This window comes from Carassius auratus, chromosome 6, assembly GCF_003368295.1.
Source record: "Carassius auratus strain Wakin chromosome 6, ASM336829v1, whole genome shotgun sequence".
NCBI lineage: Eukaryota > Metazoa > Chordata > Actinopteri > Cypriniformes > Cyprinidae > Carassius > Carassius auratus.
The window spans coordinates 12859721-12887361 of NC_039248.1; the positions used below are offsets into that span (position 1 = coordinate 12859721).

Here is a 27641-nt window from a genome sequence, read left to right on the forward strand (position 1 = left end):
CAGCCCAAATGTCTAAGACCATGTAAAAAAAAAAAAAAAATAAAGTATATATTTCTTTTATTTAAACATGTTTTAGAATTTTAAATTGGAAACACATTATGGTGTAATATGAAGATGATATTCTGTACTATTTATAGGCTACTAATCAAATTTGAAATAAAATAAAATAAAATTTAGCTTGACGGCTGCTGTCATTAAATAAAAAAATGAGTCAAACTAAAATAATTCTGTTCTGAAAATCATATTTTAATTAAATGATTCCTCTAAATTGTTTTGCATACAAACAAATAAACACATAAAAGTAAAACTAAATAAATACAAGTCTCAGACATTTGGCTCCCACTGAAGATCCTGCACTTAGGGATCATTCTTAAAAAAAAAGAAAAGGCAACTAATATGATTGTTAAATACTTTTGTTGATACTTAAATAACTGTATTCCTAAGTGATGGGGACAATATAATAGGATTATTCAGCTAGACATCCTCTTCATCTACTGTATTACTGCAGTTCAGAGATGGATGGAGATATATGTGAGCAAAGCACCATAGGAGACATTCTATCGACCCGCACAGCCAAGACTTAAGCTATTAATTATCTTTGTTTGTTTGTCTCTGCCTTTCTTTCTCATTCCCTGTTGTCCCTTTTCTTTCGTCTTGGCACTTGCTCTTTCTCTACGCCCTGGACAGATGTGCAAACACTCCCATGAAGCTATAAGGAAATGGCATGGCACTGCAGTGACGCTCATGGTTATTCATATCACGGCCCCCAAAGTCTCACGCCATCCGTCCAGCATCCTCTAAATACAGCTGTGGGAGTGGTCTGGATATCCAAAGTTACATAATGGGGACTTTTATATGGTGTATGAATAAAAACATAAAGCATGAATAAATGCACATAACTGTCACCATTCCCTTTGTCTATATCTAACCACCAGCAATCAGTTACAACTTGGAGATGCTATTAACATTTTTCTTCTGAAGTACTTTGTATACTAGCATATTACAGCTAGATTTGTCACAATATCAAAATCTGAGTAGTGGGTATCCTGGGAATGAACTTAAAAGTGGGGGACACACTATAACACTATATATTAATTAGGTGATATCATGTTCCCCCAGTGAGTGTTAGCCATATAAGGATTACCATTTATCGATTGGGCGTTATATTGATTGACTGTTGATGCAACCTGTAGAGCGTGGATTCTGCTTAATCTTAAAGCTGTAATTTTATTTCACTAAATGCATATATATATATATATATATATATATATATATATATATATATATATATATATATATATGTGTGTGTGTGTGTATGTATATATACGTATATACGTATATATATATATATATATATATATATATATATATATATATATATATATATATACATATACATATATATATATACAGGTGGTATGTCGGAAAAAATTCACAAATGAAAATATTCAAATAAATATAAATAAACAAACAGGCAGCTGTAAAACATATAGTAAAATATGATGCAATTTTTTGCAATGTACTGTATATGTTTATCTGAAAAAATGTCTTTAGACATAGACCAGTCTCAGGCTGCTCAAACAAACAGACCAATGCACAGACCAAGTCTCAGCATTTAATCCATTAATTTAATAACACTTTAAATAGCTAAATAACTTTAAATACAAACTATAAATAGATACAATTCTGAAAGACATGTGATTTTCTATCAGCATCAGTAAATATGACCTTAAGAAAATTAACTTTTGACTACTTTCCTAAGCTCTTCTTTTGACGAATATGACTTCCACAATTACATTCCAAACAGTAGGTTCTTATTAATTCAACTCTCTATAAATGCAAGGCCGTTTTTCATTTCATGGTTTTTAAATGTTCCCTCTCTTCCAAATTGATTGTCTTTCCTACTGGCGAACACAATTTGATTCATTCGAATGAAACTTGCTCTCCATTCTGAAACACCAGAGCAGCTCTAAGAACAAAGATTTTCTGGATCACGTTATTTAACATTGATGCATTAATGAGTTAATCCATTATGCACTGCACATCTACAGTCAAGCAAAATGTGTTTGGGCACACCTTTTTGAGCTCTGTTGTGCTTGTTAAAAGAAGGGAAGTGGGGTTTTTCTACAACGGATCCTGAAAGAAATGTTCTATATTAAGTGTGACTGGAAGCATGCAAATATGGTAATTACTCATCATCAACAGCGGTTCACTTCCGCAGTTTATTCCAACTCTGAACCTTGAGTTCACAAGAACCACACCTCAGATGTACTTTTCAAGAGTTCGCTATCACACCAAGCAAACAAACTTTAGCTTTTAGTGCAGAGTGTTAAAGCACCCTGATTCTCCATTAATAAGGAAGAGCCAGTTCTCAGCATAGAATATGGGAGAGTAACAGATGTTGATAGCCTCAATGCGTAGGAGAAACCATGGACATGTGAGGAGGACACTGTTACCCTAGAGAAAAGAAAGGAGCATGACTCCATCTCCCTCAGAACTTCCTCTAGGCGGTTTTGAGTATGCTCACAAAGACTATTCATAGAACAATTTTAGCTTCCATCTGTTTGCATCCACCAAAGCTTGAGGGTTATGAAAACTTTTTAAGATCCAAATAACTGTATAATGTGATGAATGACTAATTCTATATTAAATATTTAATGTAGAATTTACATTTATAACAAATTAGACTGAGTGCATTAACATCTCTTTTCCTGATCTATGTGCAATGCAAAATTCTGTAGATATTTCCCAGTAACAAAAACCTGGGACCCTGGGACCCTGGGACCCTGGGCCACATGTTGGTTCCAGCCTGTCAGCTAAGCTTAACCTAAACCACTAGTTACAGTAACAGACTTGGAAACTCAGGAAGAAATTTAAAAGGAAATCAATGGCTGAACTCAGTATTCCTCTCACAAATCGCAAGACCACTTCCCCCCTGGAGTGCACTTGAAGTTTCATTTCTCAGGAAGGAAATGCAGTTGGGAAGGAAAAGCTTTGGAAAATATTGCTGCTTTTGATCAGCTTATACTTTAAGCTTTGTGATTCATTTCACAAAACAACTAGATGTTCATTTGCAGGAGGAAAATATCAATGTTTTCAAGGCAATAGAATAGCATTAAAGTTTTAGGGTAAAATGTCATAAACTAAAATTTGATAGAGGAAGAAAGGAAGAGAGATCAATAGCAATATGCAATACAGACGCATAGACAGGTGCCAGAAAGAAGTCCATTGCAATTCATTATAAAAAAGTGGATGGGGACTGTAAATTAAGTTTCAGTTTCAGTTAATTGCAGAAAACTGTGGAGAAGAAGAATAAAAACTATTAGAGTTGCATTTTCTAGAGGAAGTCATTGAAATAAAGAAGTACAGCATTTTTAAAAAGAATCCTTATAACAGAAATAATATATTTTAGAAAGGATATCGTTTAATGTGAACTAAATTAATTTCTTAATAATAGTTTAATAGTTTATACAAATACAGTTCGTTTTAATGCATGTGTTGGGCAGGGGCGTCGGACTGGGGGGGTAAAGGGTACCAAGTACCCAGGGCCCGAGCCAGGGGGGGGGCCCTTAGAAGTCAGTTTTCTATACATACATATACATGCACTATCATTTGTAAAGCATTTATTTACAAATAAAAAAAGTTCCTGTGCAAAACTAAACTTGTAGTTAGGCACTGGTTTGGTATATAAAAAAAGTCATTTTCATGCTGTGCAGGGCCCCACCACCCCTCTCAAATCAACGTAAATGGTACGACCCGCAGTTCAGGTGCTTCTGCTGCGGACCTGCGGTTAATCAGTTAATGAGACAGGAGCTAGGAAGGAGCTAGGAAGACAGGGGAAGAGTCATGTCTATCCTTAAGAAAGGAAAATCAGGTGCTCAAAAAGGAAAAGAAGATTAAAGAGAGAAAGGCAAATGGGTGCAAGCAGTTGCTCACTCAGTTTTTTTAAAAGAAAGGTGAGCTCCAAATGCTTCATTGAGCACTGTCATTGTTTTAACATAAATATCTACTCTTGGAGGAGTTCTGCCCAGAGTCAGAAGTTTTCATGAAAACACTGTATATTTCCCTCCATTGTCAAAATTTAACACCTGCGAAAACACAGATCGTTAGCGCCTATTTTACCAAATTGTTATGCAAATTAGCTCACGCACGTTCTTACAGTAAGTACAGGATTGTTCTCAGTTTAATGCACATCTTAATGATTGAAAATGACTTATTTTAAAACGTAATTCAAAGACTGAATGTCTAGTTTGGTGGTTAGTGTTCCCTGTGATTCCATAGTCTGCATTTATTTTAAACGGACAAATAATCAGCAATTAACATGTACTTAGCGTACACTTGAAAAAAGGTATTGTGACAATAAATTATATTTTAGCAACCATTTGAAGCCATATATTTCAGTTTCAGACCCTGCAGCAACAGGCCCCTCATCATGGCCAGATGAAAGCAGTGACAGTGAGGTTTATGTGACAGTGAGACTCACTTAGTAATTAGTAATTAAGTGTTAAGAGGAAATAAGCAAAATGGGTACATTGTTATTGTACACATTTAAACTTTAAAGGGATAGTTCACCCAAAAATGACAATTGTCATCATTTACTCTCCCTCAAGTTGTTCCAAACCTCTATGATTTCCTTCCTTTCTTCTCTTAAACACAAAAGAAGATATTTTAAAGAAGGTTGGTAATTAAACAGTTGATGGTCCCCATTGACTTCCATAGTATTTTTTTTTTCCTACTATGGAAGTCAATGGGGTCCATCAGACGTTTGGTTACCGACTTTCTTCAAAATATCCCACCCATTGGTATCACTATGGTATTTGGTACGGGGGCCCAGCAAGATTGTTTGTACCCAGGGCCCAAAATTTGGTGCTACGCACCTGGTGTTGGGAGGGGGTCATTTAAATAAACTTAAGCACAAAATGATTTATATTATCTATTTTTACTACTTTTTATTTGTCAAATATACTGACAAACATTTATGGTAAACTTTATTATCTGTTGAAACATTTATGTCATGTATTTAGTATTTAAATATATTTGTAAGTGCTCAATGGTAATTATGAAGTTGCAATTTTGTACATGTAAAATATATTAAAGGGTTAGTTCACCCAAAAATGTCATTAATGACATCATTTTCATTTTTGGGTGAACTAACCCTTTAACATAAGCTACCATAATGCAAATCAAGTTCTGCTCACATGCTTTAGTATTGTGTGTTCTTATTTAAAGCATGAACAAAAAATCATTAAAACAATGATTTAAAATGTACTATAAAGCAAAACCACTAATTTGACATTAATACAAAGTTCACTTTTTAAAATGTTTTAAGAAAGTGTACTTTATGTGCACTTCAGGGTCTTTGTATTTCATATAAACATTATCTGTAAAAAAAAAAAAGGTACACCTTTAAGAATTGAAGTACAGTTCAACTGCACATTCAGTACAATTATGCACACTTCTTTTCACAAGGGAATACCAGTGCTAATTTGCGAATCCTGTGGTTGGTCACTTTTTTCCCCCGTCAGACCATCTCTTCCTGTCTGAGTGGGCAATTCTTGGCCATAAAAAGCTACAGTGAACAACAGGCTACACTGCATGATGAAATTTGAGCTAAGTAAGACTTTCAAAGATATCCCCAAAGTGAATGCAAACACACTCTTACCCTCTTCCCGAGATTTCTGGATGAATGCGTCTACGCCGCTCTCTCCGTAATTCCCCTCCGACGCCACCGTGGAGACGTAATTCCAGCGCATGGCCCTGACTATATCCACCATAGCCTGTGCTTGGTAGGTGTCCGGTGGTACCACGCGGGAGAAGAAGTCATAACGGGTGTTGTCACTAAGATCAGGAGCCGTGGAGGCATAACTCACCTGGGGAATCTATAGGAGGAGACAAAAACATAAATCCCATTCAGGCATTAAATTACACAATTCCCAAAAACCCCTGCTGCTTCTGAGCTCACCTCTGACAGATTATAACATGCTCCATCATGCCAGACTACATCCCCTACCAAGCTCTCTCCTGCACAGCCACAGGTGGCACACTCAAGACCGTGGGGATGAGCGCAGTCCATTCAGAAATAAGATGTGTGGAAAGCAACAACAAGCTGGTCAACAACTTCCACACTATCAAGGACTGGTTTACAGGAACCCCAATTGAGATGAGAGTCTCTTAAAGGAATAGCTCAAATTTTCTGCATTATTTACTCACCCTCATGTCTCTTCAAACATGAGGGTGATTTAGTATTTTTATTTTTTTCAGTGGAATTCAAAAAGTGCATTTCTGAAGAATATCTACAAGTATAGCTCTCTTTGGCATGTTCACTAGAGTGCATGAGAAACATCTGAACTGTGAATGAATCATTATTTTGAGTCAGATATTTTCAATGAAACATCTGATCCACATCATATAACTGTTTTGAATGATCCAGATTCTTGACTTCAGAACATTTGACTCAGAGTTGTCAACTAAAGCGGAAGAATATCAGATTATCAGCTTAAATCAGCGGGCTTGTAACACAGTTAATCTTGCAACACAAAATTCATTTGGACTACTTTTAAGACACTTCTATTGTGTTTTTGAATAAATCAAAACAGCCAAAACAGGCCCTTCAAAATGTCATCCTCTGAGTTCTGAGGAAAAAAATGAGGACATGAGATTGAGTCAATTTTGACATCAAATGAGTAAACTAACCCCTTAAGGGTCTCCCAGACTGAATTGTGTTGAGAATTTGTACACAGGCTACACCGAACAACAAACACACAAACCAGGCGTGATGTGAAACTTAAGCAATCACCATAAAATGGATAGCCGGTGATGCTCGGAATACATTAAGCTAATGTCAGACATAACATAATGGATGGCTTGCACCACCAAGAATGTAATTTATACAAGTTTATTAACTTGGCTATTGTGAACATACTCTGGCTTTTAAGCCCACTCTCTGCAGACATAATACCAGCGGTATGGCTCCATTAAAAGGGATCATAAATTCATCTGCGCAGAGGACAACAAAATATCAGTCAAAACAATAAACGAATGAGAGGCTTTTTCGAAATCCAAACAGACTGCAGGTCGATCATCCACCTTGATATCAGCTAGTAATATTTATTGAGAATGTAAAAAATTAAGCTTGAACTACCATTTGTTTTTACAGTTGTTTTGAAGTAGACATAACGCTGAATGTTGCTTAAAGGCCAAAGTTTGCCTTAAATTTAACTTTTAAGCAGTATGTCCCAGCATCAAATGTATTACACGATCATTTATCAATCAAATCAAATCATGCATGAAATATAATCCAGGAATATAAATGTAAAACAAAACAAAACAAAAAATCTCGCGTACTAATGTAAAGCTATATACAGTATTGTTCAAAATAATAGCAGTACAATGTGACTAACCAGAATAATCAAGGTTTTTCGTATATTTTTTTATTGCTACGTGGCAAACAAGTTACCAGTAGGTTCAGTAGATTCTCAGAAAACAAATGAGACCCAGCATTCATGATATGCACGCTCTTAAGGCTGTGCAATTGGGCAATTAGTTGAATTAGTTGAAAGGGGTGTGTTCAAAAAAATAGCAGTGTGGCATTCAATCACTGAGGTCATCAATTTTGTGAAGAAACAGGTGTGAATCAGGTGGCCCCTATTTAAGGATGAAGCCAACACTTGTTGAACATGCATTTGAAAGCTGAGGAAAATGGGTCGTTCAAGACATTGTTCAGAAGAACAGCGTACTTTGATTAAAAAGTTGATTAGAGAGGGGAAAACCTATAAAGAGGTGCAAAAAAATGATAGGCTGTTCAGCTAAAATGATCTCCAATGCCTTAAAATGGAGAGCAAAACCAGAGAGACGTGGAAGAAAACGGAAGACAACCATCAAAATGGATAGAAGAATAACCAGAATGGCAAAGGCTCAGCCAATGATCACCTCCAGGATGATCAAAGACAGTCTGGAGTTACCTGTAAGTACTGTGACAGTTAGAAGACGTCTGTGTGAAGCTAATCTATTTTCAAGAATCCCCCGCAAAGTCCCTCTGTTAAAAAAAAGGCATGTGCAGAAGAGGTTACAATTTGCCAAAGAACACATCAACTGGCCTAAAGAGAAATGGAGGAACATTTGCCCTATGCTGAAGAGGACATGCCCTTGAAATGGTTGTTTCAACAAGACAATGACCCAAAACACACTAGTAAACGGGCAAAGTCTTGGTTCCAAACCAACAAAATTAATGTTATGGAGTGGCCAGCCCAATCTCCAGACCTTAATCCAATTGAGAACTTGTGGGGTGATATCAAAAATGCTGTTTCTGAAGCAAAACCAAGAAATGTGAATGAATTGTGGAATGTTGTTAAAGAATCATGGAGTGGAATAACAGCTGAGAGGTGCCACAAGTTGGTTGACTCCATGCCACACAGATGTCAAGCAGTTTTAAAAAACTGTGGTCATACAACTAAATATTAGTTTAGTGATTCACAGGATTGCTAAATCCCAGAAAAAAAAAATGTTTGTACAAAATAGTTTTGAGTTTGTACAGTCAAAGGTAGACACTGCTATTTTTTTGAACACACCCCTTTCAACTAATTGCCCAATTGCACAGCCTTAAGAGCGTGCATATCATGAATGCTGGGTCTTGTTTGTTTTCTGACAATCTACTGAACCTACTGGTAACTTGTTTGCCACGTAGCAATAAAAAAATATACAAAAAACCTTGATTATTCTGGTTAGTCACATTGTACTGCTATTATTTTGAACAATACTGTATGCATGCTAGAACTGCCTCTGGGTAGCAATTGGTCTTGCTTTTCATACAAGAATTTTGCAGGTCAGAGGAATAGAGACAGACTGAAAGAATCACTGTAAAGCATCTCTTAATGCCTTGCATGTCACACAATGCTGGCATTCAGTGAGTGAATATGAGGGCTGCTGTCATTCGCATGTTAAGTTCATTGGTTCAACTTCATGAGCAACTGACTGACATCAGCAGAAATGCATGATCAATATGTTCAGCAGTTAAATATTTACCTTTCAATCTGCATAATTGCAGACAGAACCTTTATATTGGGATCCAAGCATCTGACACCACATGGAAAATTTGGGATTTCTTAAAAATGTAATGTATAAATTACATGTATAACATAAAACTAAGATATATTTAAGATTTGCACTATTTATAGGTAATCAAAAAGCTAAATTATATCATTACCCTTGTGAACAATTTCTTTTAAATGCTAAGGCTATATAATTCTGGAGTAATTGCACAGTTATTTTTAGTTATATTTGCAGCACACTTTTTAAATAGAGCACCACATGACCGTTTCAGTTTGGTTTGGCAAGACATCTCAATAAGCACTGCCTGCACGGTGTTACAGAAAAGCAAATTTAATCTCTAAAAATGAATCAAAAATAAAATGTTCTTCTGACTTGACATTTTCTTCATTCTCTAATGTCACTGAATACTTGAATCTTGAGGGTGCATGACTTTGGTAAGGAACCACACACATCTGAGCAAGTAATACACACACACACACACACATAAAGTTAATAATCATCAAAATTAAATAAATAAACATTTGAAATATATCAGTCTGTGTGTAATGAATGAATATAATATAAAAGTTTCACTTTTTGAATGGAATTAGTGAAATGAATCAACTTTTTGATGATTTTCTAATTATATGACCAGCACCTGTATGTATATGTATGTATATATATATATATATATATATATACTACACACCAAAAGTGAAAGTATTAATATAGCCTTAACAAACATTAAACATTAAATTAACATTAAACATAGCCTTCACAGTTTCTTCAAGGTAGTACCAAAAAATGTTTTTTTAAATGATGAAGCAAAGAGAGCTTTAAGTTTTTTCAGGTATCTAACAACAGTTAAGTACTCAAATACATTTTCAGATAAATATACAAATAAATATATTAAAAAAACAATTAATTATATATATATTTTTAATAGGTCTATTCTCACGGTGAAAAGCAAAATACTAATATGAAGAGGCAAACATTTACATCTTAAAAACAAAGAACCGTCTTCAAGAAGATCTGTTACACTGATATATTTGCAGCACATGTTGATGTTTTCAGCCAGGGATATGCTAAAATATATGTATACGAATTCTGTCAGGGCCAATAACTTAATGCATTACTCAACAGAGAAGAAGCTAACTCACATGGCATCGAATGTGACAAGTGCGGACTGATGTGTGCACACCAAGTAATGAAGACTCCAAATATTGCTGAGGCATTCTGACTGACATTACTGTAGATGACACAAGGAAATTGTCAAGGCTTTTATTTTCTGTTGCTAAACCAACGGCTGTAAAATCATAATTTCTACATTAATGTTAAAGGAAACCATTAGTCAGGACTGAAAAAAAAAGAAAATCTTGTTTATTTGCTGAATTCGACCCGACACCAAACCTTGGCATCGCTGAATTATTTGTAAATGTCATTGAAATGGTTCAAGTCACCCTGCTGATTTCTCTAACAAAGATTTATTTAATATTCCATGCTGAAACGAGGGACAAAAGAGGTTTGTGATGAATCTCTTTTCTTTGTGTCCAGACCTCTGAGGAGTTCTTGAGAAGAGAACCAAAGGTTACAGCTGTTGCTTCTCCTAACATGTGCATGTCAGAAGTCATTTAAAATAAGATTTATTAAACAGAAAGTCTAGGTGAAAGGCACCTAATCATAGGCGGCAGCTTTGTATGAAATGAATGCGACTATCCCTATGCATTGCTCTGAGCCTTGTGTATGCACTCGCGTTTGCATAATAATGTTAGACTGCTACAGTATATGCAAAGGTCAGAATTAGCGTTTGTCTAATAAATAGCCAAATGCAAAGTCCATTTATTGCAGTCCTTTATATCAAGTGAATCAAAGGAAAATAGTTCATTGCATTGTTTGCTATAATTAGCTGAATAACAACTAAATACTGCGATTTCACCTGTCAGTGAATGAGCGAAATGCAAGAAATATGCTATTTGTATCTGATGCCATTGGCATGGGGCGACGCATAAGAGGTTTGTGGACAAACTAATTTGAAACAAATATCCTTCTTCCATATCTAACGTCTTCTCTGCTGGTATCAGCTGTTGTTTACACTGATAGTCAATGCAATTTTCACATCTGTTACTGTCAAGCTGAACAGGGCAGCAAATGGCTGAGCTGTGAGAACAGAATGACAAAAAAACGCTGCGTAATTATTGAACAAAACAGATTGGAACATACTCTATGGTGTTACAGTCAGCCATTGAAACAATTTCATAAGCCTGACTCAATTTTCGGTGAATATTTGCCTGATTAATTAGAGAGGAGCAGCAATATTTTATCTAAATATAGAGAGCATATTTTATCACTGTATATTGACATGAGCACAAGTGTGGCAAGGTGTTCTAATGCATCGAGCTACATCTTTTTACTTAAACCACTGCATCCCAAATATTGTAATTGCTTTTTTATGATGCAGAATCAATGGCTCTTTAGCCATACCACATGCCCAGACAAGCCCATTCACAAAACTGCAGTATCTCTGGTCCTAACAGAGGCATTTAGAAACTCAATCCTCCCTTTTTCAAGGCCACAATCTAATTGAGAAATCTGCTGATGTATTGGCCGAGCTTCCCTCACGTCTGACAGTGTGACAGTCTGTTCTGCCATCAGTGGCATGTCTCTGTAGTGACTTTCATTCACAAATGGCTCGCTTTGTCTACAAACATGGTTCTCAACTGGTTTGCATCAGATTTTATAGACATCAACCTGCAGCTGGGTTCCCTAAAATATTAGTAATAATAATACATGTAGAACTATGTTCATAAAACTTAACTGGGACAAATGTTTATTGTTTATTAACAAATGTTTATTACATATACATAACAGGACAAAAACAAGACATGCCACACTGGTGTCTGTATCAAATTTCATTTTTAAATGTACATTTTTAAATGTACAATGTGTTTTTTTATACTTAAAGCATATTTAATGCAAGTAAAGTATCTATTTTAATGTTTCAAATAAAATGACAAAATACGAGTAAAAATTAACATATTCTGAAATGTGCATGTAAAATACAAATGTACAATATGTAAATTATATCAGATTTTATATAATATAATATATATGTTTTATATATACAATAATAATCAATATAAATATATATTTTTTGCAATGATTATATTTATTTACTTATGTGTTGTATAATGATTCTTATTCTAAAAGTAAGTCAATCTTGGGGGGGGGGTAGAAAGATTTAAAAAAAATATTAAAGGTAAAGATCTTTTTTAATGCTCAGAATAATAATTTAAAAAAAAACCCTACAAAAAAAAAGAAAAAAAAAAGGTTTAATTCTAATGTACATAAAAAAAATAAAGCTGTATATATTTTTCGTCCTGGATCAGAACAAATTTTGATGAAACTATTTGTCAGTCTATCAAATGTTGGTTTAAGTAATATAGATTTCAATATTAGCATTTTCAGGAATTTGGGTGTACATAATTACAGTATTTAAATATGTTTTCGATGCTGTCAGTATGCATATATAGTCCATTTCAGCAAGTATCCAAACATACAAAAAGGTAAACAAAGTGTTATGTAAAAATAACTACATTATTTTGAGATGAGGCTGGACAAATAGCCTTTGACATCAACAACCAAATAAAAGAGAGGTATTTTCCCTTCTCTTTCCTTTGCTAAATGCACGATTATATGGTTTGTTGCATTTAATCACTTAAGTTTAGCTTTGTTTTGACCTTATCAGAGCATACTTGACTCACCATTTGAGAACAACTGACCTTGAAAATAAATTCACTCGATGCTTCTGTGAAATTCTGATAAGCATCCTCCAACATCCTCCTCATGAACTGTAAAGCTCTACATAAAACGAGTGTGTATGCTTGAAAAAAGGTGGTTAAGTGGCACACCTTTGAAATGTAACGTTTATCATGCATACGTCAAGTAAAAAGTAATTCATTAATAAGCAGATCTTCCACCTAAACTGAAGACACTGACTCACCATGAATAATATTTCCCAGCATGCCTCAGATCTCGGTTTAATATCTCCATCACTCAGTCCTGACCTTTGTAGATTTAGTGCTCCTTTGCGCACTGGAAAATGGCATCTAGTCATGCTTATCTCCTTGAGCATCTCTGCTCTCCCGGGAAGACTGTCAACACAGGGCTTCCTTATGGCATTTCCTTGGTCAATCAAATTATGATGGGATTCATTTTCGGACTGAACGCCCAATGCTTGACTGATCCTCCTATATATTTCTACAGTAATGAGGCTCTCAGGTAGTGAAGCGCTGGGTAATTCAGGCGGACGCAGTGATGAATTGGAAACTGGGAATATCATTTGGAAAAGGTCAAACTACTGATCAGAGGTAAAATTTACGAGCTGGGAAGGACCCCTAGTTGGAGAAGGTATACCATAAGGCTTTGTCAGTTCATTATCTCCTTCAAGCAGATCAACATGTCACTTGTTAAGGTTGACAGCATGAGAGGAGCTTATCGAAGCAAAGGCTCAAAGAAGTTTCGGATATAGACGCCGCAGGAGAGCCGAAACCAAGCAATCTAAAAAGAATCGACTCTAGACATCAGCTTGTTTTTTCCCCGCAAGACCAAAACAAGACAGAACAGCCATTGGCAGATTTCGGAGGTATCTGTTATTTGGGAGCAAAGTTGAAAATTAATGGGAGTTTGGGGAAAAATGGCACCAAAGTAAACAAAAATTCGAGATAAGGGTGCAAAAAAGCCCCTGCCCAGTTGAGCTAGATCTATTATGACTTTCATAATTAAAGTGAAAAGCGAAATAAATTAAAAATGTAGACTGGGGTTACATTTACAGTAGATTTTCTCTCGTTGCATCAGATTTCTTTTCAGAAGTGTTTGATTTGTCACTATAGAGAGCACCAGAGTTCTGTCGTGCGTGCGCTCATTGACCGAATTCTGAATCTGCATTCATGAATTCTCTCATTATCACAAACAACAAAGTGCAGAAACAATGAGATTCATTTTGCAGTGTAGACAGCTTCAGAGATTATAAAAGGACATTTTTGTGAAAGGGCATAACTTGCTGCACTTCAGGACTGCTTCAATGTTCTTTGCTCCCTTTCTTTATATAATTTATTCCCAGCTTGAGTAATTATTATTTTTTAAAACAGTTTGAAAAATAACCAATTAAAGTCTTGATTTTTCGTAACCATAGAAAACATTAAACAAATTCAGAACCGTTTCTTAGATTGTTTCATCTATAGACAGAACACGACATGCTTTTTCCCCTAATTCTATTAAACGACATTATCATTAATACAATACAAAGAGCATTAATCATGAAGAATGATTTTGTGATTATATTGCATCTTCACCCTCTTATAAGTTCCTGGTTTATGGTTAATATATAGGTTACTTAGACTAAGTTATGTCATTTTTGTGTGAATACATAAAAAAAACATAAATGCCAGTCAGATGTGGCTTCTGTTCCACCTTTTTAGTGTAAAGACTGCTTTTGCTTGAACATTTTGATGGGAAGCATATAGCAATGTGATTGACTAAAGAAACTGATTAAATGTAAGTATTGGACATAAGATAAAAATAAATTAAAAAAAACATACAAAATACCATTACAAAGCTTTCAAATCTATGTTTAAGCTCCTGTTTGTGAGAATAACTTAAATAGAGTAATTGTTAAAGCAAATATTTATAGTATTCCAAAGCTGTTTGCTTATGTTGACTGGGTTACATTTAAGAAAAAAAAAAAAAACATTAGGATCTAATATTGCATGAAAGCTTTCTTGAGGTGCACTTGTGTGCTGTTTTTTAACCAGTTGTGCTTGATATTTTTCAAAAACAAGCTCTTTCATCCACTTTCCCCCCTCTGTTTAAAGAACATTAATCAAGACATGAAACACTCGTTCAACAACGAGAATGTGTTAATCAGCACTGTCAGTGATAAATGTCAAATCATCCACACAGAGTTTAGAGACCATTGATGAGTGATGGTTTTACAGTCGGCTGCACCAAATAAATGAATAAGAACTGGTGGAACAGCCAACATGATAACCCCCCTGAAGAATCGATAGACGGAAACACTTGTTAGCTGCTCTTGTTTGTTTCCCCTGTTTTCATTTAAAGAAAAATCTCATTTAGTTTCATTAAAAGCATGACATATGACGGAAAACAATGAGTCGACTGTGAACTCCATTCCAATGAAAGACACCCAAAGAAATATGAATTTCTATAGCTCATCTGAATCGGCAATTTGCTGCTACTGCGGTGTGAGGTGTTGCTAAAGCCCTTTGATAAATAGGGTGGTCGTGGAGGCAATAAAAGCTGCCATTAACAAGATGTGCGGGATAAACCCAATGTTAGAGAATTCTTCAACGACACTGCCTTGCAATCTTTCTCAGATGGATAAAGGCGTAAATTATAAATGCTCACAAGCGGCATCAATTATTTAGAGTTGCCTCGATGCTCTAGAGCTCTCAGTGGCTGATGTCGGTGAAATATTGGCAAGAGAAAATACCACCTGCTTAATTATGGTGATTAGCTTTGGGGGCCATCTCAGCCTGCCTAAACCATACATTCTTACTTATCTATTTGACTGCAAATTGAACCACTCTAGCTGACGCATTAATAGCATGATTGTTGCTGATCTATTTGTTGCTGGGTCAAATCTTCCCTCGGAAATGAGTTAATGTTAGTGTAATAGCATGTCACCGCTGCTATTTTAAAACCATAAACAACCGATTTGTATGAAATAAATATCTCACGATCGGCTGGGGTTTGGTTTAACCAATTATAGTGGAAATTTGAACATACTATGCATAAACAAATTACTACTACATCTTACCATACAACAACTTCTGTTACATACAATTTCTGCAGTAATGCATGGAAGTAGTGCAGTATACAACCGATAACTGGGTACTGAATCCCTTCTACCGTCTAAATTCCATACAGTATGTCAAATTAAATTCTACATTAAATACTAAAATGCAAAACTCGAAAAATGAGATAAGATTGACAATTTATAGCATCTTTTCAAATACTCAAAATGCAAATATGAAGTCACAACAATGTAGCAAACATTTATTGTTGCATCATGTTTCTATACAATTATGTATAGTATATTTTTTTAACTTTTTATTCAGATTAGAATGCAAGTATTGATCAAAAGTGACAGGAAATAATATATTTCTATTTTAAATAAATGAACATAAAAAAGTATCGTTTAAAAAAAAAGAAAAAAAGAACCACAAATGTTTTCCTTTGATTATATGAAGAAAAAGAGAAAAAGAAAAAAAAGTTTATAGAGCAGCACACCAGTATATTACAATGATTTCTGAAGAATCATTTGGCTCTGAAAATCGTTATTTTAACCTTGTAATAATATTTCACAATATTACTGTTTAGTGTTATAGCTCACTATTATATAAATATAGATTACTTTAAAGTAGTAATCTTTTTTTTTTTTTTTTTTTTTTTGAGATTGCCTCTCATCTTGTTCAGGCACTCACCCTCATTACCACAAATCATGCAAGAGAACCCAATGCCTCTGCTGAAATACTGCAGCCGCTCGGTTGCCCTCCAGAGTCCTGTAGTCATATTTTCTTTACATTTGTTTCATGCCACTTCCACCTTCTCGACCTCTGGATGGGTAATTAAGTCTGTGCCTCCACAGCTAGCCTTTTTCCCAGGTTCTACACTTCGGTATAGAACAGCTATTACCATTCATGGAAGGTCACGCCACCTCAGACATTTCCCCAGCAAAAAGGGAAAGACTGCCCAGTGTGCTGAATTCATCATTGTTTTTACTGTGTTCTTGTCACAGACCTTTCGGACTGTAATATACCTTCGCACAGCGGCAATGCTCTCTCAGTGGGTCCTCCATCCATCCATTCAACTCACTGTGATTTCCGCGTTCTGTACAAACAGATGTTAAATGTGGAGCCTACAGAGGCCTGTGCAACAGTTTAATTATATTGTATGAGGTCTGTTCATTTAAACACATTAATTTAGTGCAATTAATAAAAGATAAAAAAACACAATTAAAAGTAACAATTAATCATGCTGCCTGATGCATGCAGTATTTGAATTCCAAAGATGATGTTTTCGTATGCACAATAATGTAATATAGCAGCCTCCAAATGAATGAAATGAAATGCAATTAACTTGATTAAAACTTATAGTTGATTAAAAGTCCTAGTAAAAACAAAACATCAAAAAATAAATAATTGAATGAGCCCAGATAATAATATACATTATACATTAATATTTTCTAAGCCTCTATTAATAAACTGTACATGCAATTAACTATATTAAGCATTCGAATTGTTGTAAGTCCAAAGTTAAAAACATGTCCCAAAAAAAGCACAGATTCTAAAAACAGGAAAACACACAAGCCCTTTTGCTCTGCCAAACTGAGACACGTTTAGATCTCAGCACCACAGCAAGTGCTAAAATGGCCCTCTAAATGTCAACAGCAGCATAAATACATGCGCATTTGCAAACACATGCACATTGTTGTCGGTTTTGTCAGGCATTTTTGGAGAACAGCTCTGGAACATCTTCTCTGCATGTTCTTATAGTTAAAAAACCGCCTGTTTTCGCCCTGCAACTCTATATGGAGTCAGATGGTGATCGACTGCGAGTCAGCAGATCAGTGTTGACTTCATCACTAGAGATAGGGCAGCTGGCCCATCAGGAGGAATGACAGTTCACAAGTCGCCGGAGGGGCTAAGCGCCTGCTCTTAACAGTCAGCCTGCAAGGCTTCGACACAGTGTCACAGATCACTCTAAGCTCCTCTGCCTCATGAAACTGCCCCTGATTCATAGGCACTCCAACTAACACACAACGTAATGATAGATGGCAGTTGTTGAAAGATTGAAAGCGAGCTAAACTGTTGGCTTATTTGCTCTTGTGACAGCAAAAATGAATATAGGTGCTTAGAAAAGTCACGGCTCTTTAATAATTCATAACAATCAAGAGTACGGTGAAGCAGAATCGGTAATTTGTCATGCATTAACAGTGCTCTTTTGTCACAGTGAAAGCTTTGCATTATCGCTGGCTTATCACTGTTATCACAAAAACTACAGTATTTACGGTTCACTCTCGTTGGCGGCTGCAACGTTCAGATGCTGGATCTGATAAATGGTCTTTGTTATGCCAATATTCCAAGCGCTGCTAACCACACACAGGGGAAAGGCACTGGCCAAGCAGCTATTTCAGAGGTTACTGAGAGTTTATCAACTGCAGGGGAATATATGCCGGTGCATTTTCTTTTTTTTTTTTTTTTAAATCAGAATTCAGCTCTCGGTGTATTCATTAAGACCTGAAAGCACATTTTTTGCCGGAACTTTGGATTTCCATAAGCTCATTAGTGATCATGTTCCTGCTACGGATCAGAAGGGTTGGGGCAAGTCGTTATTATGCAACAGCAAGGCTACGCTTTTAAATAGGAATATTTTAATTAATAATGCCTTTATGCGCAAACTCATTCAAATTCTAGAAGTGAATGAGTACTTTAAATCTTGTTACATGGAGAAAGAGAGTTGAAATAAATGTACTGTAGGGTATGGTCAAACCTTTCCTTTGCCTTATAATGTGAATATTTTAATATTGCAAAGCTTATGGTCTGCACTCTACCCGATGAATATTTTACATAAAAATGCATTTAAACGTGTAAGACCTAGGTGTGTGGGTCCAAGGTATTTATTAATAAATAAAATCGCAATGCATTATATAAAATGATCAAAAATGTAACAAATGTGTTGAAACGGTAATGGATTTCATCGTGTTTGAAATATTTTAAGAAACAGTCTCCGAGGAGCTTTTAAAGCTATAGATTTTTTTCATCTCAAAAAAGTAAGGAAGAAAATACAGATTTCACAGTATTATTTATGCATTTTCCCACGAGGCAAGATGCAATGTCTTAGCAATCCTGTTGTCATAGCATTGCTTCTGTACTGATCATGGGTTTATTCTGGATTTAAAGGGACTCTTCACCGTGACATTGCAATTCTGCCATCATTTACTAACCCTCATGTCATTCTAAAACTGTACGACTTTCTTCTAAGCAGAAAGGACAAATTCTGAAGAATGGACGAGGACGGATGCATTCAAATACTGTACATTCTTTAAGTCATAACATTAAAATTTTTAAGCTGATTCGGTTTAAAAAATAAAAAATCATGAACAAATTATTTGGTTCTCAAGTTCAACTTGATTTATTTATTCATTTGCAGCAGCTAGAGAAAGATTATCTGTCTGTTACATGTAAAATTAGTATATGAATTCAGAAGGCCTTTGTTGCATCTTCAAACAGAACAATATGTTGCATGATTTGCAAAGACCACATCTATGGTGCTTTTGCATGCTTTTTAATACCTAAAACCTCATGTCCATTTAGTTGCATGAAAAAAAAAAAACTTGTACATTCTTCAACATTTTCACTTTTTTTAATAAAAAAAGCAAATCATGCAGATTTGGAAAACATACTGTGGTAAATGGAGTAAATGATGACAGAAGTTACATTTTTGGTTGAACGACTTTGATGCAGATAAGCATCATTCTATTTTCAGTTCAGATGTTTTGTGCTATCCAGGCACACTAAAAAGCCGAATCTCCAGACTAACTGCCTCTTGATTATCCCACTATCAATCACCAGAATCATTAGATAAGTAAAAGCAAGACTGAATCTGCTTCCAATTTCAGATGCAATTCAGGGGTCAATTACAGTTCAAATTCATCCAGCGATGGACCTTATCAGGCATGAGAACTGCCAAAGGTCTAAATCACTAAAATCTATATAAAACTCAATCTTTGACATTTGGAATTGGAGCTCTCTATTGGCACGTCCCTATCTCCTATAAATGGCACACGAGGAATGTTGGCCCTAGAGTCATTATGTTGCAATTTTTCTCAATGGCACTATGACAATAGGCTGAAAACAAGCGGCTGCTGTTCACCAAATGTATTCACACCAGCAAATAACCTAATCGTATCCAACTTGAGTGATTTGTTTTTATTCATTTTTATTTTTTTACAAAATAAAGCTGGATTCAATGTGAATCGAGGCCTATTTGCAGACAACCCTAATTGAATTGTCAATAAACTTGTATATAGAGGAAATTTCATTTTGGATGAATGCAACTGATTGATCCTGATTTTAGCATGAAGCTTACAATCATATACAACTAATCTACAAAACTGCAAAGAGACGACAGTGGCCCATTTTAGGAGTATTCCTCTGGAAATAGTCAATGCAGTCAGTCAGTTGAGGAGGAACATAGACCTTATTGTGCAGTAATGCACTCCTCCTAATTCACTCTTTTGCTTAAAGGGCTACAAAGACGCTTCAGACACAACAAGAAAACAAACCCACGGGGCTCCAAAGTGAAGCAAAGTCTGAAAGAATAAAAGCATGGTTTTAAAATAACATCCATAAAGCAGCTCTTATAACTCAGTGGTTGGTATAAAACCCCTTTAAAGTTTAGCCAAAAATTACATACATTTTTTGTGGTTTCGTGAGCTCTTTCAAGACTCATTTTTGTTGGTGATGCCAGTCTGATGCTCCATTAGTGGAAGCTGTTTTTTCTGATACAAGCTCAAGTATGGTATCTCCGTACACACTCATCGCCTCCAGCGTGTAGCAGCTTTAAAGGCAAATAGAACAGTCAAAAAGCAAGAGGTTATCAGATTGTGATGTAACCTAATAATAAACTCAACACCCAGTGGCCGGCATTTCCTGTTACACTGCCTGAAACCATTGATTTGTCTCTCAGGTTGCCATTTCAATTAGATACAGTATAGACTCCCCTCTCCCAGGGCACTGGATTCAGTATTGCTCTCATTGTGTCTTACTCACTCAACTGAAATATGCTGGTCTGTGTAGAAAATTGTTCGTGTCTACATCTAGAAGTCCTAAAGCACGGCTGATAGCAACATAACTGTCTTCAAGGTGATTACGGCTAAAATATGGGGCAAACACACTCTCATTCGGTTGCAGAGCAGCTTCCACCTGAATAGTTAAGCTAATATACATTTATATCGATATCGATCTTGATCCTACAGTACACTCTTGAATAAAAATAATTGGTCGCACTCGTAAAACACCTGCAAGAAAATTTCTTGTCACAGCTTTCACTGTCATAACGGTCAATCGATATCATGTTTGAACTTCTTGAAGCTGCTACAGCTGTCATCTGAATCTGGCAGGTGAATTGACGTGTATATGGTAATCCATATTCAATTTGGCTTCCTAATGCTTTCACTCTCAACGGATCAGTCACAACTTGGTAGTTCTAATGTCATTTTCTCTAATGCTCTGATCTTGTCGTGCATGGGATATCTCTAATGGATAATGATATTTATTGCTTGTGCTTGTTTTTTGTTACATCTGTCCGCTTTCTTCGCTGTGTTTCAGGCTGAGATTTGTTAAAGTAAATGCTGTAATCAGTAAAGAGATGAATGTGCAAACCCAAAAGTGTGAATAAAAACAAATCAGCTGGGGCCAAAATAAGAAAAACTGATTTGCATAACCTCGCTGGCCTCGTTAAACACTTTCCTTCCTCTTAAGCCCTTAAACACAATGCATGATTTTCGGCTGTCCCAGACAAAAGATTGTCATCGTGAAACAATCATGGTGATTTCTGTGAGAGGTTCAAAGATGGCCGTTGTCACGATCTTGTGACCAAAGATAGCCTATGATACAGCATGATCATCACACAGTTTGTTTGCTGGTTTGATCCAATTTTACTGACCAACCAATTAAAATGAAACAAGAAATCAACGCGACATGGCGCTGAAACATAAAACTGCTTACCTCAAACTCTTATGCATTCCTCTTTCGCCACTTCAAAATACATCTGCTAAAGTGTGATTTATCATGCTTTTTGTTTACTACTAGCGCATGCTGGAGACATTTCATTCTTCTATAGAAACGTGCATCGTAGCCCACGAGTCATCATCCTACAGTCCACCGACATATCATAGCCAATTTTATTAGATCCATGTCCCACACTGTGACATGCAATGATCTTATAGGATTGCTAAAATCGTGATGTGTGTTTAGGGCTTTAAGACAGAGCCGGCCCAAGGCATAAGCGAACTAAGTGACTGCTTAGGGCCCCGTGGCCACTAGGGGGCCCCCAATAGTACATGAAATGGCTTGATTTGAAAATTACAAAAGACAGCATGCAGTCGTCAACTCTAGTGGTAAAACGAGTGACTTACTCATTTTAGACTCGATTGACCCCGTGCTCGAATCCGCCTTTAAGCAAGCAAATTTTCTAATTTCAATTCACATAAGAAAAGCATTTATTTTCAAAAAAAAAAAATGTATAATCGAAAATATTGAAAATAGGTGTGGGGAGGGATTTATTGTCCTAATAAGGTGACATCCATTTAATCATTTGAATTAAAATTTAAATTTACACTCCAAGTTATTGCATACCGTTTTATAATGTACTACACTCTTAAAAATAAAAGTGCTTCACAATGCCCTAGAGGAACCTTTTTGTCTAAATGGTTCCATAAAGAACCTTTAACATGGCCTAATGGTTAGAGAGTCGGACTCGCAATCGAAGGGTTGTGAGTTCAAGTCTCGGACTGGCAGGAATTGTAGGTGGGGGGAGTGCATGGGTGTGTGTTCATGGTGTGTGTATGTGTGTGTGTTCACTGGTGTGTGTCTGCACTTTGGATGGGTTAAAAGCAGAGCACGAATTCTGAGTATGGGTCACTATACTTGGCCGTATGTCAGGTCACATCTGATGAACCTTTCTGTTTCTTTGTGGCGTAAGAAGTTTCTTCAGATCACAAAAAGGTATAAAAGAGAGAACCTTTGCCTGAATGGTTCATTATGGAACCAAAAATGGCTTGAAGATCCTTTTTGAGGCACCTTTGTATTATAGAGTGAATAATACTGAGGTGCAGATAATTTGCAATAAGTAGTATAAATAGCAGAAATATTCAGGTATTTTTACAGTGTAAATTTAATTTTAGATTAAAGTTTTTGTCTTCTGTGTAAAAATTACTTTCATTGGTATGCATTTTTAGTAATAAAACAATTGTTTCATAAACTTGGTACTTATAACCGCTTAATTATTTACCTTTGCCTACCTTTGACATCCTTGCTAGTATATTCCAATATCATTATGCCTCAATTACTGTAGTTAAATTTAGATTAAGAGTTGTCTTTTTATGTACAGACGGCTTGCTGCTGTGTATAATAATTTATGTTGTTAAAATAACATTCTTTTCTGTAAATGCATTGACTGCTGTTGTATTTAGCTACTTTTCAGTACACCACATTATATTCCACTTAGTACTCTAAGACTTGTGTAAATGTTAAAGTGCAAATTAACACCTGACCACTCTTGTGGGTTTGCTGCTGTTACAATAAAAAAATCAGAGAAAGGTCAAAACATTGGTATGATGTAAGCAACACTGACAAAATAAATAAAACTGATAATGGGTGAGTTAGATTTGTGTGAGAATAATCAAGCATTGACAATAATAAATAGATGTATTGGCGACACCAAGGGGCCCCCACATAAAATTCTGCCCATAAATGCTTGGGCCTTTATATTAAATGATAAAAAAATGCAAAACTTGCAGCATTGTGAGCATGAGATATGTTTAAGTTTTTAGATGATGTTACCTTGAATACAGGATTAAAAAGGATATTTTTTTTGTATAAGGCATTTTTTTAAATAAGTTTAGAACATAAACTGTCTTCATAAATGCAAGGTGTTAATTAAAGTAGATATTTGTATTTGTATCAGTAAACATTCCACTGTAGGTTATAGCTGCAAAACTAATTGAAAAAAAAAAATTCTAATTAAGATTATGATTACGGCTTCTCCAGTTAATTGAAAAATGTTCCTGTTATAATAAACAATAGATATATGTTATTAGCATATCCATTTTACTATATAGGCCAAAATATAATATTTAGCTATTTTGTTTTGTTTTGCTGTTTTTATTCAGCTTGTGCATTAAATTGATAAAAAAGCAACAGTAAAGATATGTATAATGTTACAAAAGATTTATATTTAAAATAAATGCTGTTCTTTTGAACATTCCTCTAATCAAAGAATCCTGAGAAAAGTAGCAAAAGTAGAACATTCCATAGTACAGAGAAAGGGGGGGGGGGGGAAACATTATGTAAGTCAATGGCTGCCGTCAAATGTTTGGTTACCAACATTCTTCTAAATATCTTGTTTAACAAAAAAAAAAAAAAATCATATAGTTTTGGAACAAGTGTGGGGAAAGTAAATTGAGTTGGAAGTATATAAGATGTGAGAAAAAATGGGATGAATTTTGGTCATTAAAAGTTAGAGTAATTCACCAAGGGTAACATTACACAGCAGTAGCCCGGTGCAGTGGGAATACTAGAGACACGGAGACTGGTATTAATGCTGGTCTATCTGACAAGGCACATTAGCACACTGGTGTGTGTCTGTGTGTGTGAATTAAGGTTCTGTAAAATGAATTCTTCGTTTGACTGCCCTGCTGAGTCGCTGAGCAGGTCCCTACAATTATTAAGGGACCCGAGTCACATTAAAGGGAACATAGATCTTTTAATCCTTTGTTAAGCCCATTTCCAAGCTCAATTAGCAATCGACGTTGGAAAGTAACGCTTGCATCAAGTAAGACTGCAAGTTGCAAGTGTATAAAACACGACTACGTCAACACAAAAAGGACAGATAAAACATCAGTTAATGAGAGTTTTGACAAGGCTCCTCGGGGACGATAACCTCCCATCTGCACTAATTAGCCCATCACAATCTACTTTGTTCAGAAAATGTACGTCATCCGCTTTCTTACCCTTCTTTTCGGTTACTCCCATTGTCATTTTAGCAATTGTCCGTGTCACCTACTTCAATTTCCCTGTCACCATTTCAGTGGTCCCAACTAATCAAATCTTTCCCATCTTCCTTGCCACCGCCTGGCCTTTTTCTGAGGGCAGGTCAGAACCACCTCTAATCCCCACTGTCTACTTGAAGGTCATGAAACACTAAAACATGTTTTTCAAGACGTTAACCGATGCGTACGTGCTGCGCATGACAAAGACCATGACAGTCTGCATATTTTTTTAAACTACCTCAGCTTTCAAAGTGACTCATTCATTAAAGTGACCATCTTATGTACACTTCACTAATGGCTCTCAGCATCCACTTCCCACAATGCCCTTCAATGAAAGGGGGGACGCCATTTGGAATTCGTCCTTAATGTCCTGAGGAATCCGATACCCTTGGGACTTTGTTAAAATGCCTGATTAAAAGTCACTGTCACATCTTCACTCCTTAGCCAATCATATAATTATGTGTGTGTGTGTTGTTGTTGTTTTAAATACATTGATAGAAAGAAAAATTCATGAAAATAATCATAAACATACAAACTGTCACTTAAATTTGCTGGTCCTGCACACTGAGAATATTCTATTTACTAGAATACATATTTTAACCACAAAGCATGCAAAATATAAGTTTTGCTGAATATTTTAGCTTAGTACACTAACTAATAAGAACTGTAATCATAGGAAATGCAATTATATATTTTTCCAGTCCATGAAACCTTTTAAGCTTCAAAAAAAAAAAAAGAAAATGCAATTATCTGGGATGTACATAAAAACCAATATCAAAGCACGATAATTCCCCTCAAATGCTGTCCAGTCAAACACAGTTGTCTGAACAAAGCATTTCATATTCCTGAAATGTTAAGGGTTTGTGAGTTCCCAGAACGCATTGCAGCATGAATAAACTATGTGGTTACTGTTATAGGATTATTGTTTTGTAATTATTTCAATAGATGTTTTACTAGTAACCACTTTTTTTTTTAATTACAGGTTTAGTCTTTTTTTTCCTATTTATTTGGAATGTAACAGATAGCTGACAAAGTTGTACAAAACTATGACATATCGCAATGTATCGCTGTCTCTGCCTACAACTGTCCTTCCAGACCTGAGATTCAAGCCGATATGCACTTGAGAAAAATATGAAAGCTAACCCGTAGACATTACAGAAGTGTTGTGCAAACCTAATGTAAACTGAGTTCAATTTCTCCCTAATCTGGGGATCAGATGGAAAGTAAAGTGGAGAGGCGCCTTGTTAGGGGATGGTCTTTTTATCCTGAAACATAATCTGTCTTGATACGTGGAAAGGCTCCGGTTGAACATTTCCCTTGAGATTGTATAAAAGCAAACAAACCTTTACTCCAATAGCACAGAATAGTGTGTCCATTGACGCAACATGCTTTTCCGATAGATTCGAGTCCATTCAGAAGCTCTATGAGATTCTTACAGAACCCTCAAGCATTCAGGGAAGAAGACAGAAGCGTTTCTGTGTTACTTGAACAAAGCTGAACGGAAACCATTGTTAATGTAGCTCTCAATAGCATCGTCTGACAGATTCCCTCATCTCTAAGCACAGGGCAACTATGTGCGACTGAGTTCCATTTCAGCAGCTCGAGATGGAGGAAGTATCACGACCGAGTTCAACCGAGTGCATCCCTATGGAAGGCTCATGCATTTTTCATGTAGACCCATGCCTTTGAAAAACCCAACACAATAATTTCCATCACCACTCTTCTGTTCTTCTGTAGTGATGTATATGTTCTTTGGCTCAGAGCAAGATTGCATTCCCTTTCTGGATAGACCCGTAGATGAACCAAGATGGCTGAAGGAAAGAACAAAATGAGGTTCCTGTACTAAAACACAATTTATCTATTTTACGAGTTGCCCAATGCAGATGAATAACAATAAAAAGGATGATGAATATCAATAGCTCCAAAATTAACCTACTGTACATAGTCAAGCATCGTCAGAGATAGTGGCTTGCTCCTGGTAGGTTAACTACATTTTGAATAAATTTAGTAAATATCTGTACATAAACTACATACTGTAGGTTCATGAGGTAACTGGTTCATATCTGAATTTGCTGGTTTCACTTAAATTTTAAATTTAAATTAAAAGTCAAAAATGTAATTTTTGCAACACTCAGGGTTCAGTACAAGTTAAACTGAATCAAAGGCATTTACAACAATATTTACCACTAAAAATGTCAAAAATAATTTCATTTTTATTTAAAATCATTTAATCAAACAATCGAGCTGTCACAATAAGGCATTTACAATGGAAGTGAATGGGTACCCAATCTGTTTTATTCCATTGTAAATGACATTATTTTTATGGTAAATTATTATTATTTATTTACTTTTTTGGAAAGTGAAATGGTAAGTCACAAATGTTCTTGGTTAAGCTTAGCTGTATTGAAAAAGTATTATTATTATTATTATTATTATTATTATTATTATTATTATTATTATTATTTAGATCAGGGGTTTTCAAACTTTTAGGAGCCAGGAACCCCTTACAGGGGTGAGGATTTACCAAAGTTCCTCTCATAATCATAACAGTTTTTAAGGATAAAGTTTAATGTGGGAAGGAGGAATGAACATAGTATGAATGTTTTATTGGTGCAAATGGTCCCCATTGTATATGTACTTTTTAATAGTACAACATAATATAATAAAATGTACCATATTTTCCAGAAAGATGCACCAGGTCAGAGAGAAAAAAACAAAACAAAAAAAAACAAGATTTGCATCGGTGTGTAAGTCGCATTGT

The 27641-nt window shown here is 35.6% G+C and overlaps 1 protein-coding gene across 2 annotated transcripts in view; it reads right to left on the bottom strand.

Annotated features, from left to right (window-relative positions):
* grm4 (glutamate receptor, metabotropic 4) overlaps positions 1–27641 on the bottom strand; it is a 144213-nt gene that overhangs the window by 50197 nt on the left and 66375 nt on the right. For both annotated transcript variants that reach the window (XM_026262405.1, XM_026262400.1), the window contains exon 3: positions 5663–5879. In XM_026262405.1, the coding sequence (XP_026118190.1) occupies positions 5663–5879 (217 nt within the window). The remainder of the gene's footprint in view (positions 1–5662; positions 5880–27641) is intronic.